Source organism: Clupea harengus, chromosome 19 (assembly GCF_900700415.2).
Source record: "Clupea harengus chromosome 19, Ch_v2.0.2, whole genome shotgun sequence".
NCBI classification, from domain to species: Eukaryota; Metazoa; Chordata; class Actinopteri; order Clupeiformes; family Clupeidae; genus Clupea; species Clupea harengus.
This window is the reverse complement of record NC_045170.1, coordinates 8,554,794-8,571,849: the sequence shown is the minus strand read 5'-3', so window position 1 is coordinate 8,571,849 and position 17,056 is coordinate 8,554,794. Positions and strand designations below refer to the sequence as shown.

Sequence of the window (17,056 nt, the reverse complement as noted above, 5' to 3'; positions counted from 1 at the left end):
TATTTCTTGCATAACCAAGATGCTACCCTATCTTTACTCAAGTAAACAGCCAAACAAGATGATTATCAAAGCAATGGCACTACAAGATGAGATAAGTACTTTAAATTCTGTATTTCTCAAAATCAATTACTGTTAAAAAAAACAAGAGAAAACACACATTTGTATTTTAATTCAAGAGTTAAGTAGCCTATACAGAACTATACTGATGATTGGTCAGAAGTGGGGGTGACGCAGACAGGCTCATCTGTGGTGGGGGGTGCTTCTTGTGACTCCCATGGTGAGCCAGGACCCCTAATGCCCAAAATAACATGCCCCCCGGGACTGGCGTGTGGTGCTTTGTGTGCCAATTACTACTGTGCTATTAGAGGCATGTGTGGATCAAATGAAGTGTGCCCATTGTGTGCATTAGAGTGTGTGTGAGCTTAACATCTCCTATGAGTATGTGTGTTTCTTACCGGTCTCTGAGGGAGCTCGGCCCCAGGTATGGGAACTGGCTGTCCTTCAGTCGACCTTTAATCAGCTGGTCCAGAGTGTCATGCAGCAAGGGCTGGTGCTGAGTGTACACATTCTCAACTCCCTACACAGACACACACACACACACACACACAGACACAGACACAGACACAGACACAGACACAGACACGCACATACACACACACACACACACAGACACAAACACGTCTTGTTTTTATCCCAAGTAACTATAGAGGTAGAATATATCACGAAGAAACAGCTATTCAAGAATGCGTAGATCATTGCACCTGCTACACGACTAAGTGTTCTTTTGTGCCTGGCAGATATCTGTGGGAGGCTCATTAATTCATGTTCCAGTGCATTGAAAACATAACTGTTAGACCTATGAATAGAATCCAAACAATATACAGATCTTTTCACAGCTAGACACAGCTACACACACTGGAAGACAGCATCACACAAACAAGCTTCCACCAGACAATTACACACACTTACATAAACAGACTTCTATCAGCACTGGAGAAGGAAGACCATACATTATTGACAGGGAATCCTGTTTAAAATTCCCATCAGGGAGAGAGCAGCCAACTGGAAGTCTACCTTGAGCCCTTTGAAGAACTGCTTAGTGATGGCCACAGCGTCTGTGGGGGTGATGAGGTCACTTCCTCTCACTCGCTTGCCTCCGTACTCCACCACGGACTGAATCATCTGGAACAAATGATTTATGGCTAATGAGGCAGACACATTTATATAAACACACATACCCCTGGCAAAGGATATGGGTGAGGCTTCTTTAATGCGTGTGTGACTGTGTATGCATGTATGTTGTATGTTCTGCGAAAGCATACGAGTTTGTACTCCGTTGAGCATGTATGTTTGTTAAGCGTGCCTTTTTTCTGTGACTGCGTGCCCTCTGTGATGCATGTGTCTACACGCATGTGCATCCTGTGTGGAGCCCCCTCACCTTGCGGTTGCGCTCCGACACACCCTTGCGCTGCAGGTCGTCCATGAGCGAGGACAGGATGTTGTTGCTGTGCTTCTCGTAGCGCAGGGCGTAGAGCATGACCAGCCGCGCGGCGTCCAGGTCACACACCCGCGGGTGCTGCAGCAGACGACGCACCATCTGCGCACACACACAAGAGGCAGGGCAGAGAAAAACGTTAAGAGCGGTACGACGTCATTATATTATAGCTGTGAATGGTGTTATAAAACCATTCAAGTTGAATAGCTACTGAACACCCATTTCTACACCTCTGAGACATTATGCCTCATCAACAAAAGGACATTTAATTTTGTGTGTTGTATGTTTTTATTTATTTTTGCACTTGTGATGTATTTATTTCTTTCAGGTGTGTTTGTGATGCACCTGTATGTGAGTGTAAGGGTTGTGGTGCTGATGCATCTGTATGTGAGTGTAAGTGTTGTGGTACTGATGCTGATGCATCTGTATGTGAGTAAGTGTTGTGGTGCTGATGCATCTGTATGTGAGTGTAAGTGTTGTGGTACTGATGCTGATGCATCTGTATGTGAGTAAGTGTTGTGGTGCTGATGCATCTGTATGTGAGTGTTAATGTTGTGGTGCTGCCTGACCTGTTGCGCGTTGCTGTGGTCGTTCTGGCAGGCCAGCTCCTGCTCCACCTCGGACACCTCCATCAGGCAGCGCTCGCTCACCAGCCGTGACAGCTCGCCCACCACCGTCACGTGCTTGGACACGTGGCCCGACATCTTCTTAAACTGAGGGTAGTTTTCTACGAAGGCCTGTAGAATGTGCCGGCCCACATAACATTAAAATGTAAAAAAAAGCATTGGGCTTCAAAGCAAAGCAAAGAAATGTGACATAAGACTATGCATCTGTGAAGGACAAAAACAAATGAAAAAGTCCTTTTATGTCTTTTTGCACTTACGATAAATGGCCTTGAGATCAATAAGTGGGTACGACTTTTGTAGATTTGTCAATACTCTGTGTGCAGGTTCACCACTAGCTTAACAGAAACCGCTCTGTATGACAAATTATGGCCCACATTTGAAAGCCCACAGAGCCAAGACTGATGATACCTGAAAGGACTGTGGTATGTCTCACCTTCATGTCGGTAATGGACTCCAGTTTCTGCTGGCCTTTGGGCTTCTTCTTTTGAAAGTCCTCCATCAGGTTCCTGATGTTGGTTCCAATCTCACCAAAGTTCAAGTACAAATTCTGTTTTGCAAAAGAAAATCACGCACGGGACCAGAAATGAACTACTAAGCAACTCCATCTCTGTCACTAAAAACAGAGAGAATGAAACAGAAAAGCGAAGGACGGACAGAAAAAGACATTTAGGACCTACATTGGCATAGAACTCATCGTTTTCTGCGGAGAGCACAACCTCTCGCAGGTCTTTGCTGATGCCTGGAACTCTGGACAAATCTATGCGGTTGTTGTTCAAGCCCAGGAGCTCGTGCACCATGGCCTGATATGTCCACTAGAGGGAGTATAAATAGACCAGAACTTCAGTGATCTAAAGAAATTACTCATGCAATTTTTTTTATAGTATAATGATAAACATGGAGGGCATTTACAGTTCAGATGGGCTTCAGCTGTTGTAATGCATCTGCGCTTTGTTTTCTGTTTCACTTCAATTTGCACATTAATCATTTAAGATTCTGACTTTTACAAATAGGCTTTTGCTCGGTTGCAATTTCCCTATTTGATTCAGTTTCTGATGAAATCTGAGCCAATCCTCTGAAATCTCAGATGCCTTGTGCACAAGAATGAACGCACAAAGGGTACAACTAGACAGATAAAACATTGGGCTCTGGCAGCCTCTAGTGGCATTTCACTGCCATTACCCATCTGAACTGGGACGCGAGGAATGCAGAGGTACGTCAGTAAGGTGCACTGTAAAAATATACACCTAGCTCTGACCTGGTTGAGGAGAGGGGTGATGGCGTCATCATTCCGGTCCAGAATGAGCAGCAGTGGAGGCACTTCTGTCTTTCTAAAGTCAAACAGCTCGTACTCCTTGGTAATAATTTGCTGCGCGAGAGAAAGAGGAAAACTGTTTTTAAAATGGCATACCATAACATGTTTGTGTTTGTAGAGTAAGTGGAGTGGACATATTGAGGAAAGTGTGCAAATATATACATCCTCAGAAACAGAAAAAATAATGTTTGTGAGTTAATGAGTATGAGACAGTGAGTAGAGGAGGGTGTTTAAAGTTATATAGAGTAGAGTGCATGAATGATTTCTAGGCAAACATGAAACCATAAGCCAATGCATTACTTGCATGTCATGCTCTAGCAACTTGCCTGGATGCATGGTATCTAGTGACTGTATAGTGGAGAGATACGTTTTTGTCTGTCTGCATTTGTGTCTGTGACAGAAAGAAAGCTTGTTTCTGTGTGTGTGTGTGTGTGTGTGTGTGTGTGTGTGTGTGTGTGTGTGTGTGTGCGTATTTGAATAGTGCAGCTTTTTGAAGTCATAGCAAGGGAAGCTAGTTTGGCACTACTTCCACAAAGAGCTGTTACTGTGACTCAGCCAGTGACTGTGGACTTGGTGATACCTTCACAGACTCTGCAAGCCTCTTGGCCATGTCTGAGGACAGCTGGTAGCGGATCATGGGGCATTTCTTCAGGGCCAACAAAACTGACGTCAGTCCCTGGGTGGTACGACCAAGCATACTAGGCTCCCAGCTACGACCCTGATCACCAACACAAAGATAGGCATCGGAAAACATGACCATAAGAAGTCAGATGACACTACGCACTTACAGTTAAACAAAATAAAATTACATAAGGTACATACATTTGTATTATATGGTACAATTCTCAGTCTCGAACAGTCCTCCCTTTAAGAGGCACAGATTATCAAACAGACGTTGGCCACAAATAGTGAAAAGGTCAAGTGTCCAAAACTATGTTCCAGAATATAAGAATTGGTCCAACTCACTCTGGCTACTCCGCTGAGGTTGAGAGAGAACACGTGAGGGTTCACAGCAATGAAGTCCCCATAGAACTCCTGTGAGACGGAAAATAGCTCATAATTCATTGCATACAAACTACAGCCTACATTTATTACAACATAAACTAAAAAAAAAAAACCTAAGACGGTTCTCTGGGGAATTGTGTTTGTTGGCACAAAGTTGCCACATGTAGGAGCAGGGATTCAAAGGAGCACACCTGCATCTCTGCCACCACCTCTTGTTCATCAGCTTCCGCTAGGGCTTTCACCTCACTCTTACTGATGACGTTACTGAAGTCTGCAGAGAAACCAAACAGAGCATGGAGTGAATACTTCCATACAGACCCTGAGTCTTCATACTACTACTACTACTACTACTACTACTATGCATCGTTGTAATTCTTGATGAAAATGTGATGTCACAGCATCACTCATACGAGGTAAAATCCTAATAACACAATCTGATGGCAATAACATAAAGTCACAGGAGAAAACAAATCAACTGACTCTAATACTATTTCTTACAGATGAAGTAGACACTGTATTTTGGCCGCCGCAGCTCTTGAATCAGATGCTCCACATTCTCCTGCAGATTGAGAAGTTTTAGTGTGAAGTCATCAACATATGAATGATTAACTACACTATTCACTGCATTAAGCCTACTGCTGTGCTAGGGATGCAACAAATAATGGTGACTTGCTGAAATAATGAAGAGGGTACCACCTTAGTTGGTCGAAGGTAGCAAATAGCCTTGAGATGCTTCATGCTGTCTCGATTCTGTGAATCAATGCGTTCAAAAAGGTAGACTTCCTTCTGTAAGATCTCTGACTGAGTGTAGACGACACTGACGATGCTGGTCTAGTGTGGAGTGGAGGCAAAACAAACATTAATGCGAACCCAGACCTGTCTGTAAACGTCTACAAACAGTCTATTGTAGATACCCAAGCGTGTTCTGACTAAATCATTATATTATAATTATTTAATCATTAGATCATATGTTACTCTGCATCTTTCGTGGGCTATTACAGAGCCTTATTTTATTACTATTATAAAGCCTATGTATAATGAAGTTGTAAATAAGCTGCTAAGTGCTATCGTCTTAAGTGTAGCCTAAAATGCAACCTTCAAGTCAAAGCAATGGCAAGAACATCTTCTTAAAGTTTACCCATTCAGGCTCATACATGTAATTCAGAAAGTCCATTAGAATGAATTATGCGTATGTTATTACCGTCTCTTTATCCATCAGCAGAACCTTCATGCCTGGCCCGCTGCTCTCGATCATTTTCGAGACATACTGTTTGACAGCGAGAGTGACGTTCATCTTGGAACAAGCAGATGCTGAGCTTTCTTCGAACCTAAAAGATCACCCAAGCTCCCAAAAGCAAGGAGAGTGTGAATGAAAAGCTTTAAATTCCGTCCAATTCTTCAGTGGTCAATGTTTTATTGACAAGGATCAGCTGAGGCACGGCTTCGTGTTGGAGTGTTTTCTTTCACTTCCGGGTTACAAGGAAGAAAATACCTTCAAAATAAAGTTTCTATTAGTGATCTTTTAATTTGATATCCCAAATTGTCCAGCTTGGGCAAATATTACATACCAATAAAGTTAACATGACTGAAATCCGTGGGGTCAGCGATTCAAATTCGTGGAAATCCATGAACCATTCCCACCGCTCAACAAGACAACACATCCAAGCATATTGTTACATGCATACATTTTAATTATTATTCTTTGCTATTGGGAGTGAAAATCCGTGAGTTTACGGATAAAACGTGAGACTTGACAGGAATGATATTATAAAACGCTGAACAGTATGACATCAGGATTTTTTGAAGAAGAACAAATTTGTATTTTACTAGTACCCTACTTGAACACGATAATACGCCTATGGGCCCATCGTTATTATTATTTTCATAGACCTAATATTTACCGAGTAGCATGATAAGACTCGAGACACTAAAATCCATAGTCATACTGTGCAAGTTGATGCCCAGGTTTTCTTCACTTTCCTTAACTCACCAGGAGGCCCCATCACCAAGGTAACGGCAAAACCCGTTATTTACTGCATTATCGCTACCATTTAAAAAGTATGTATTCTTCTTTGTGACCTTGAAGACAGATAGGGTAACTTTCCACCACTACGGTTATGATAAGTGGTAATTGCAGCTAGGTGTTGCAAACTAAGTAGCCATTTGTATATTTCAATCCTGTAATTTGTTTGTTTTTTTATTTTTTATTTCCGATTCATTAGAAGGATCAGGCATGGCTGAAAGACCAAGGCTGCATCCAGCAAAAGTGACAAAAAAGACCAAGAAAAAGGGCAAGGTTGAGACTGAGGAGAAGAGGGAGACTGAAGTTGAGCAGCAGGAGGAGAAGGAGGAGGAGGCAGAGACAGAAGAGGAGCAGTCAGATGAGACAGAGGAGTCAGATATGGGCGAGGAGACAGGAGAAACAGGAGGAGAGGACACAGAGGGAAAAGAGACTGTGTCAAATGAGACAGAGGATGAGAAACAGTCAGATGTGGAGGAGGAACAGGAGCAAGAGGGGGAGACAAAAAAGGAAGAGGAAGAAGACATCAAGGACAAGGTGACCGATGATGAGGGTGAGGAAGACAAAGACACAGACATGGAGGAAGAGCCAACAGAAGAAGCAGGTGCTGAGGATGAGAGAGAGAGTGGGACAGAAAAGGAATCTGAAACAGAGGAGGAAAATGGAGAAGAGGAAGAGGAGACAGCACATGAGGGAAATAAGTCACAAGTGGAAGAGTCAGGAGTCGAGGAAGAGACTGATGAAGATGAGAAGGAAAAGACAACTATGAAGAATACCCAGGCAAAGAAGAAGAAGAAGAAGGTATTAAATGGAGTTTATTTTCTGTCTGGTCTTTTGCAACAAAGGCTATACTTTAAAGAAGCCACAAATAGTGCTTAATATGACTTTTTAACAGACATAGTAACTTTCAATGCAGCCTATCAGTAACTTGAGAGGAGTTACTTGTCATTTATGTAAGATTCAACAACCTGTTAAAGGAGACGAAAACATGAATGTAATAATAATAATGGAAATATAAACATGTTCCTGTCATTTTTTAATTTTTTTTTAAGTCACCGAAGGCATTGCACACAAAGAAGTAGCCTAAAAAGGCTAGGGAATCAGTCCACAACTGGCAACGTTATCAGGTATGTAAGGTATTCAACATGACCCAATGCAGGAGTGTACTACTCAACAATAATACAGTAAAACATGGTGCTGCTGATTTGAAATGTTTGTTCATTGAATTATGGTTCAGATGGTTAAAGCTGCAGTTTTACGGCTGTATTCCAATACACTTTTTGTGAAAATTCAGCAAATCGCTCCTCATCGTCCTCTAGGTGTCCATTGTGTGTGTGCGTCCACTCATGCACAGTCCTGGCTCTGGATGGGAAACAAACATATGACGCTGGTCCAGCCAGAAACTATTCAGCCAATCAACACGTTGCTTCAGGAGCATGCAAGGGAGGGATGTAATTAGATTTGCTATCGAGCCTTTCACCAGAATCATTTTTTACATCATTATTGGAAATGTTTTCTTTGGTTTAGGCAAGCCATGAGTTTGCCATGAGCTTTTTTAAGTGACTACAGCTACAGTACTGGGAGATTAGGACAGGGCCAGGCTAAAGGAAATTAATTTAAAAGCAATACATTACAAAACTGTTGACTGAAGTGTCTGAATATGAACTGTGGCATGACAAATAAGGCTGATTTTTCCATCCTGTGTCACTTCACAGCTCTCACAGGAAATGACAGTGTGAAGTTCTCTTGGAGGACAATATTTCTTAATCCTCTTTTGTGTTAAACATATGTGTGCGCTATAATAACCATATACATTTTGGAGAGGAAAAGGGAGAAGTAATGTACATCAGAGACGTTGCTGTTATAAATGGTTTGTAAAGCAATTGTTTTTACTCCACTACATGTGAAAGACAAATATTGTCGGTTACTTTTGACTCCACTACATTCCTGTGAAGGTTCCCGTCAGTCGTTACTGTGAAGCTTTGAAGATTGTAGTTTCTAAAATGCGATAGGCCATGTGCTGTGTTTGTCACAGGATAAAAAAACAATCACTCCTACACTGTCAGTCAAGTTCAAAGGGCTTGCTGCATGTTTTCTCTGGCAGATGAAGATGATGATTCCTCACCAGAGTACCCATGGCCATATCTGAAGTCCATGATTGAGATTTTTGAAATGAAGAAAGATTCATATCGTATGCCAACTGGGAAAGGCATGTTGAGGCATGTACACATTTCCAGATGGTTGGTCAGATGACTTTTATGGATCTGCCTGCCAAGTTGTCGTATTGGGACCGGGTCTTGTGTGAATCTACTGATAGCTAGTGAAAATGCCGAGTTAACGTTACTGACTTTCACTCAAGTCCTTTCAGAGATATGTTCTAATATTGTCAAATAAACACAGTACTATTAGTAGGGATGGGTACCGAAACCCGATTTTAAATAGGCCCTGGGGCTAAATTATTAATGACCGTAGTACACGCTCTGATCTTATCGTTTCTTTTATAGCCTACTCATATGTCAGCCCATCACTCTGCAGCCTCTCCCCTGCTCTGTCGGGGCTGAGCTCCTCTACGTGCACGCACACACACCACACACACACACATACACACGCACACACACACACACACATACTTCACTAGAAGTAGCTTTACTTTGACTAAATGGAGTTGTGTACCTGTGTAAGCTAAGAGACTTATTTTGAGCATTCTGTGGTTATTCAAATTATAGTAGCAACATCATTTTATTATACTTAAAGAATAAAAACCTGGCCCAGTGGTTGAGAAGTTTGCATGTAACACTTCATTCAAGAACTGCGACACTAATAAAAAAAACCTCTCCGGTAACTGAATTTGGATACCACTGCGTCGTGGTATACGGGTGAGTATGCTAAGAAAAATGTGCTTAAACTAAATTCTCAGCTCTAGTTCCCCCATGTCTGTCGTGGTGCTCAACCTCTTGTTTGATGATAGAATATGGCAGTTTTTTTGCTTTGCTTTGTGCTTCATGAGTGAGAGAAAACACATAGGAGATTTTGTTGTAACATTAGGCCATCTGTAGCATCCTCCACAAGATAGAGACGTATGAGAATTGATCAGCATTGCATCAGCATATGTAATACCCTCCTTTATTACACTATATTAGGTAATGCTTGTTACAAATGTATTCATTTTGTTGATTTGGCTGAATTTGACTAAACCCCTTTTATATGTTGTTTCCACTTTCATATCTCTCTCCTTAAAAAAGTAAACTGCACATGTGATAACAGGAAACTACACTCACACAGCATTCAATGTGAATTACACTGAAACAAGATGAAGCAAAGACATACCAAAAGCAGATCACCGTTGTGTTTACTAATTTACAATTTTTAATGAAAAACAAACCACATAAAGCAACTTTGATTTCATCTCCTCTATATGTTTCCTCTCTTCTCAGTTTGGTCCATCATCACAAGGATGCAAATCACTTTAAGGTTCTGTGTGTAAGCCAGGAGACAGATGTGTCAGAAGAGGGAGTTGTTGTCAGTCTTGAAGACACAGAACACCTTTGTGAATCCAACCAACTGGCAAACTTGGAAACGTTTGAAGACAAATAAATGAAAAAGTAACTCAAAGGAATTCAACACTAGGCTGCAACTCAGTAAGAAGCGAACAGACGGCTGTTCCAGTTTCGTATTAATAAAACTACTATGAAGAACTTGAACTAAGCTGCTGCTGGCACAGATGCTCACTTGACAGACAGTGGACTACATTCATTACTGATTTACTTCCACAAGAAGCTCTGCATAAAAGGAAAACTATCAGAACAAAACTGACAGTGGTTTTAGCATATTTAAACACAACAAAACAAGCATCGTGCATTGACTAAAACCTGCTGTAGTTCTGCCTTTATCTCCAATGGCTTCCCCACAGTGATTCTGGTAAGGGTTCTGAACAGCCACCCATCTTGTCTTGTCCGTTAACTGTAAACATTTCACTTTGATAAAAACAAAGCTGACATTCGCATATGGTGTAAAACCACAAGGACCGGACAGGAATGAACAAGTGACTTATATACAGCAAGCACAGACAAAGTATGTCCTTTGAAAAACTCTAAAATAAAATAGTTCCATTTTGAATAAAAAAAAAAAAGAAATAAAACAAAAATCTCACAATTCTTAAACGCAATTTACACATCTTGCGAAATAAAATCAACAGTAAAAGTAAAAATAGCACAAATACAGATTATGTGGTTGATTCAACATCTGTAGATTCTGTGCAGTGTATGGGTAAAATGCAGGTTGTGGAATGAGAAGTGTAAGCGAAGTAAGATCTCATTCATGTGACACTGGAATGAAAATGGACGTTACATGGGGCTGGAAGGACTAGACACCGATCCCATATACTCCTCTTTTTGCCACCCATGCCTCTCCTGTGGTGTATCCCCTCTTTGAAACGATGACATCATTATGCACCTGCACAGCAGTCCCCTGCTGGCATCATCCACATCTGTCACAGAGTGACCTTTCACCTTTTTCACCCTCCTTTGTGCAAGCCTCAGCTCCCTCCAAAAGTAACAATTTTGTACGCGATATTCTCCCTTGTTTCACTGGAAGTCCTTAGAATCCTAATCATCCTTTCTGTCCTCTGTTCTCCATCCCCCTTACGCCAACCACCTCCCTCTCTCTCTCTCTCTCTCCCCCCTTCTCTCGCTCTTTGTCATCCCTCACTCCGTCCCACCCCATTCACGGTTACTCGTACTCTGCGATGAGCACCATCATGCCCACTCCCAAGATCATCGCCATAATCTCCATCACGTTTTGTCCAAAACTGGACCGGCCCTTCAGCAGCTCGGGCAGGACCGTTACCGTGGCGATGTAAACAAAGCCTCCGGCAGTGAAGGGGAGGATCCACGCTGTTGCAGCGGCACCCACGCCCTCAGCCAATAGGGAGCAAGATGTGCCAGCAAGCGCTCCAACAGCTGTCAGGAGCTGAAGACACATGGCCTGAGGGGAAACAGGAAGTAAAACAGCTGATCTTAATTTCAACAAAATGAAGAGTCCACACAAAGCAGGTTATTTAAGGAACAATATTTAAGGGACTTGAACTAGAAAGTCAAAACAACACTATCCAAAATGAAATATAATGAAGATGAAAAAACACCAAGATCTTCCAAGAAACTATATCTTTAGGGCTAAAACACATCTATACACAACAATGTGATCCTGAAAATAGTTGAGATCATGCTTGTTTCTGATGCAAGAGGGATCCTCTACCTTCTTCTTAGTGCAGCCAGACTGGATGAGGATGGCAAAATCACCAATCTCGTGAGGCACCTCATGCAACAAAATGGTGATCGTGGTGACCGTGCCAACGGCAGGCCCCACCAGGAAGGAAGCGCCGATGGCAAGACCGTCCGTAAAGTTGTGTGTAAAATCAGCAGCAAGATTCAGATAGGCAGACACTTTGATATCTATGGGTAGAGAGACAGACAGCGAGAAAGAAGAAATATGTTTAGGTTAGAATCTTAATGATGGAATCCATTATAAAGATAAGAAAACAATCAGTCAATACCAAAGACAACAGACAGGTGTCATCAGCGGTCCATACCTTTCCCCTCCACTGTCTTGGGTTCTTTTTTCTCTTCCTTCACCTCTTCTTTCTCCTCTTCTTTCTCCTCCTCTCCATCACTGTCCTTTGCTTTAGGAGCGCCTGAAAATAACCCAAACATAGGCTTAAGAAATGAATGAGAAGTGAAACTCATAAACATGCACTTTCATAGTAGCAAGTTTTAAATGAACAAGGTTCAGACCAGGCAGCAAGTTAGAGAGCTTGTACACACCATTAAAGGCTAAATGGGAAATCAATGTTAGTTCCGTCAATTGTGTTGGATGCACATTGACCTACATGCAATTCTACAATAAAATAACCCATTTAAAATACATCTGTAGGCAATGGCCTACAATGGTCAACTGAAAAATAAAATTGGGGATGGTATTATATCAGTGGGAATTGATTCAATATTTAACAGAAAAAGAAAGTACTCAAATCATCATAACAGCCCTTGTCATTTTACCACTTCCTGGTATCTTTCGTTGTTAGAGCTGCATCTGGGACGTGTTCTTACCGTGGGTGTGTGCGTGTGAGTGGGAATGTCCTCCTTTCATAAGACGGACAAACTTCTCCACCATCAGGAACGCCATGATTCCAGCCAGCACCCACAAGCCCACAGACATAGTGTGATCGTGGTTGGCACCTGAAGAGAGACATGGCACGCTTGTGAGCATGAGAAAAAGCCCTGCTCAGTTACCATGGAATCCTGATTCTCTAAAGAAGTGACAGCTGATGGAGATTGCCGTGTCTATTTTTGCCTGCATCGAGTGCAGAAGTGCACTGCTCGCTGGTGTCCCATTTACAATGCTAACAAAACAGGATCCTGACCACTGATTCAGCACAGTGATAAAAAGGGTAAATCTGATTTGGGATTAAGGTGCTCAATTAGGTAGAGAACTAAACCTCAGATCTCCAGGAAGAGGCCTTTGTGTGTCACAGAATGTTGAAACACCAGGCTCTGATGGGATTTGCAGTACTGTGCTATACAAGACAAATTAGAGAAGCTACTGGCAACACTCAAATCCAAGCCTATTCTTGACTGTGGGACACACACCCTGCACTAGATGTTCTTCTGATGTTATGGGGATATACCGTGAGAGTGGCCGTGGTCATGTGACTCTTCGCTGGCATGTGCGTGGCCATGTCCCTCGTCTCCACCGTGAGAGTGAGGCTCTGTGGGAAAGTATGAACGGTCATCAAAGCTCACAAACCATGAATAGCATGCATCAGTATTCACAAGCATGAGGCATTCATTAAAATCAAACAAAGCCAAATGGCACCATCCTGTAGAAGTTAAAACAAAACATCCATAATGACTGTTGCATCCTTATTTTTCAAAATCAAATCAACACAGCTGTAAATGATTTGGGGTGTGGTAAGTGAAGAGTGGTGTCAGCATTTTCACCACAGCAGCAAACCACTGCATCATTTGCACTCTTATCATTTATCGACAGTTTTGTAGCAATGGAGGCATAAACCGTTCCAGTACCTATACTTCCTGATGTTGCATAATACTGGTCCTGAATTTAGCTACAAGACAGGTGTTTAAGCTCAGGGAAAAAAGGTATCTTCATGAACTCTGCTACACTCTGACCACACCAGCATATCCTCCCAGACAACAAACTGCCCACTAACCCAGTGCATGAGGGATGAGGTGGAGGAAGGCGTCGCCCAGAAGCCCTCCAGAGGCAAAGCTGAGCAGCACCTTCAGCAGGTTCTGGTGCTTGTCTGTGTTGGACTGGACCGGGATGAGGAAGAGGATGAGGAAGGGTGCCGCACTGATCAGCAGGGTCGCGCCCACTGCCTGGACAAGAAAGATGGGGGGAGAAGAAGAAACCGCTGAAATGAATTATGGGAGAGGATAAGAGGAAATAGGAGGCCATTGTGTCTAGTTTTGGGAAGGATTGCTCTATTTTGCCTGAGTGCATCCACAGTGGTACTGTGGGTTTTTTTGGCCTGCAGTTAGGCAATTCCAAGCTTTTGCAATCATTGTCTAACAATAAAATGAGGCAATGAGATTAAATCTAAATTTAGCCAAGTATCAACATTTCAACACAGAACTCAGCGTTCGAGAATGCAAGAGCCAACGTGTACTGTCCACTCAATGAGTCACATTCATAACAAGCAAAACATTCAAGTGTCGATGTTTGGGCAAGCCTTCCTGAAACTTTCCCTTCACTAACAGATCAGCCCACTTCATTCATCTCATAAACCAACTTAACAAACAGTCAATAACGCTAGGCTCACTGAAAGTGAAAGCTGCTATTTGGCTTTCCTCTCCCTGAGGGAAGTTGCCAACATGGTGCAATCTGTTTACAGAAGGATGGGCACTGACAGCGTTCTCTTTCTCTTTGACTATTAAGGTTATATGACAACCACAGGTTGACACCCTTTTCAGTTGCAGCCATCATTGCCTGAGTGAAATTCTTCATTATCCATCACATCAAATACTGTATGCACCATCCATCCAATAATAGCCTATATATGAATCACACAAATAAATGTAAACCCCAAACAGAACAAAGTTCCAGCACACACACACACACACACACTTTCGCTAGTCCAACTGAACCACACTGATGCTGATGAGCGAGTTGTACCTGCATCCACAGCTCCACCAGGTCACGTTTCTCTCCCTCAGCTTCCCGCTTCACTCGCTCAGCACCATCACCGTGGGCATGTTGATGGTGGTCGTGGGAGGGTACGTGGTTGTCGTGCGCATGTCCGTGGTGATCGTGCGCGTGTCCATGATGATCGTGCGCGTGTCCATGGTGATCATGTGCGTGTCCATGGTGATCGTTGATCTCCTCTTCAGGTGTTGGGAGGTTGGCCTCAGCACTCCACTTGCTAGCTCCGTGGAACATCTTTGGCGCTTCGTGATCATGGCCGTGATCATGCCCATGGTCATGGCCGTGGTGATGGTGGCCGTGGTCATGCCCGTGGTCATGCCCGTGGTGATGGTGGCCGTGGTCATGCCCATGGTGGCCGTGGCCATGGTCATGGTCACCATGGGAATGGGAGTGTGCCCTGGTCTGATGGGCAGCTAAAAGCACTACTGCCACTGCAAGTAGCTTCAGTGGCAAAACGCATCGAAAACCTGCCATCTTGCCTGACAGAGAAGAAAAGAATGACACATTTTTAATACCAGTATTCGAAATACTACATAGGATTGATTTATTGTGTGGTACAATTCGTGTCAAGACATTAAGACGTTCTTCTGGTTTGATATGTTGTTATATCAGAATCAGAATTATTTGTATTGGCAAAGTATATTCACATATACAGGAAATGTGGTGGGTGCATATTCAACACTGGTTTGGATAAAGTCATTTACACTACACAAACTACAAGGTTGGATATAGTTAGTCTACGAATGCACGCATGTCTATGCCAGCTGTTTTCAATACACCCTCACCCAAACAAAACTAAAACGGTACACGATTGCCAAGGAGTTGGTGTGTGACACTGGAGAAAGTTTGAATGAGTAAGAGTAGATATTTACAATAACAACCAAAAAACTCCGTGTGTTTAAATATCTTTACCTGGATTACTTGCAAGCTAGAATATAATACCAAAAGCAAACAAAGATGTGCATAGCTGTTCAAGCTAACTCGCTAGCCGCGAGATGTTAGTTGCTAACATGGGGTAGTTTGATGGAAAGAACGGAAATGCGACTGATAATCCTCTTTTGCAAACGATAAAACATGGTTTCTACTTACAAGTCTGTTGACCGGTTAATGTCTGGGACGGGCTATATTGTACGTGTACGCTGCAAGCTTCAATATCCTGGTTATTTCTACCTGTTTGCCTTGGTCATTGGATGCTGCACTTTCAAAGACGTGGCACATCGTCAACTGAGTAGAATCTCGCGTGAATAGCAAAGCCTATCCGCATATGTACCTATACGCAGCAAACATCGCGAGATTACATTATTTCAAAACTTGAAAGATCCCAGTTATGGAAGAAAGTACCTAATAAATTAGAATTTTATGACCACAGAATCATAAGCATATCGGTCTGCAAATAACTGTGATCCGCAAAGGGAATGTTGAGAGGACCCAAAGCAGTTCGAAATAAATGGAGGTCAAGAGATATATTTTTTACCATTTTGGACTTGCAAACGATTTTCAATTGGTGCCGGTACAGGCAGGTTAAATTAGTTAAATTAAAAAATACTGTAGAATCCTCTTTTTCCGGGTCATTCTTTGGACATACACACTGTACCTCCTTTCGAACTGCAGCTGATAGTTTGTCTGGTTATAAAGAAGGTGTGTGAATTCACATATTCTATTTTCATCTGAGTCTTTTATTTTCTTTTATTTTATTTTATTTTATTCAAAACCGAAGTAATTTGGTACAAATCAGGATCAAGCGTGACCATCTGACGTAATTCCCACGACTAGACTGGAGAGGGGAGTGTTGAGTTACATTTAGCCGACGGATTTCACACCCCGAGCACACACAGCACACTGAGCCTCAGTTTTACCAGTAAGTTACTCTAGTGAAGTAACTCAATGAAGAAACAGATCTGTGTGTCAGTGTGCACTTGTGTTTGCTGTGGCAAGAACAGAAACTACAAACTGAAAAGAGCCACCAAATCCTCATCTGCTGACTCATGATGCTTGCACTTTCTCCCAACACACAGGCCACCAGCTCCCTTATATTAAGTCATATTGCATTAGTTTAGGAAACATATGGTGGAATTTTGTCACCATAGACAAAATATGTTTTTCAGCTTTCAACCAGAGACCATGAATCAACACATTCTCAACACTAAGACTATGAAACCACTTCATCTTCAAGTAAATACATATTTGTATTTGGAAAATATCCCTATTGTTATCCTATAATCCCCGGCCATTGATGAAAACGGCAAGCAGTAATCTTATACCTCTGAAATGCATCCTCCTTATGGTTTTCCAGATGAATGTGTAGGAATATGACTAGGCTGTTTCAAGGAGCAGTGAGGAGTTTGGTCTAAGGCTAGTGAGCTAACTATCTAAAAGGC

General features: G+C 42.4%; 2 protein-coding genes across 3 annotated transcripts in view; both read right to left on the bottom strand.

Moving 5' to 3' along the window:
- The window catches only part of vps45 (vacuolar protein sorting 45 homolog), a 10,476-nt gene extending 4,565 nt beyond the window's left edge, over positions 1-5,911 (bottom strand). Inside the window, exons 1-13 of the mRNA XM_012832872.2 lie at positions 5,640-5,911; positions 5,135-5,269; positions 4,937-4,997; positions 4,630-4,709; positions 4,400-4,468; positions 4,014-4,151; positions 3,377-3,487; positions 2,799-2,933; positions 2,555-2,668; positions 2,065-2,232; positions 1,439-1,597; positions 1,075-1,182; positions 456-577 (exon numbers count right to left, since the gene is read on the bottom strand). Of these exons, the coding sequence (XP_012688326.1) occupies positions 456-577; positions 1,075-1,182; positions 1,439-1,597; positions 2,065-2,232; positions 2,555-2,668; positions 2,799-2,933; positions 3,377-3,487; positions 4,014-4,151; positions 4,400-4,468; positions 4,630-4,709; positions 4,937-4,997; positions 5,135-5,269; positions 5,640-5,732 (1,493 nt within the window). The 5' untranslated portion in view covers positions 5,733-5,911. The remainder of the gene's footprint in view (positions 1-455; positions 578-1,074; positions 1,183-1,438; positions 1,598-2,064; positions 2,233-2,554; positions 2,669-2,798; positions 2,934-3,376; positions 3,488-4,013; positions 4,152-4,399; positions 4,469-4,629; positions 4,710-4,936; positions 4,998-5,134; positions 5,270-5,639) is intronic.
- A 3,890-nt stretch (positions 5,912-9,801) lies between these two features.
- slc39a7 (solute carrier family 39 member 7) lies at positions 9,802-15,914 on the bottom strand. 2 transcript variants are annotated; one of them, XM_012832933.3, is made up of 8 exons: positions 15,768-15,914; positions 14,649-15,157; positions 13,684-13,852; positions 13,141-13,221; positions 12,563-12,691; positions 12,046-12,147; positions 11,712-11,908; positions 9,802-11,441 (listed from the first exon to the last, which is right to left on the bottom strand). In XM_012832933.3, exons 2-8 carry the CDS (start codon positions 15,150-15,152, stop codon positions 11,187-11,189), a joined length of 1,437 nt encoding a protein of 478 aa, XP_012688387.2. In that variant the 5' UTR covers positions 15,153-15,157; positions 15,768-15,914; the 3' UTR covers positions 9,802-11,186. The 2 variants fall into 2 exon arrangements, with proteins under 2 accessions (XP_012688387.2, XP_031442138.1); XM_031586278.1 differs by having other exon boundaries at positions 15,849-15,910.
- Between the last annotated feature and the right edge of the window lie 1,142 nt (positions 15,915-17,056).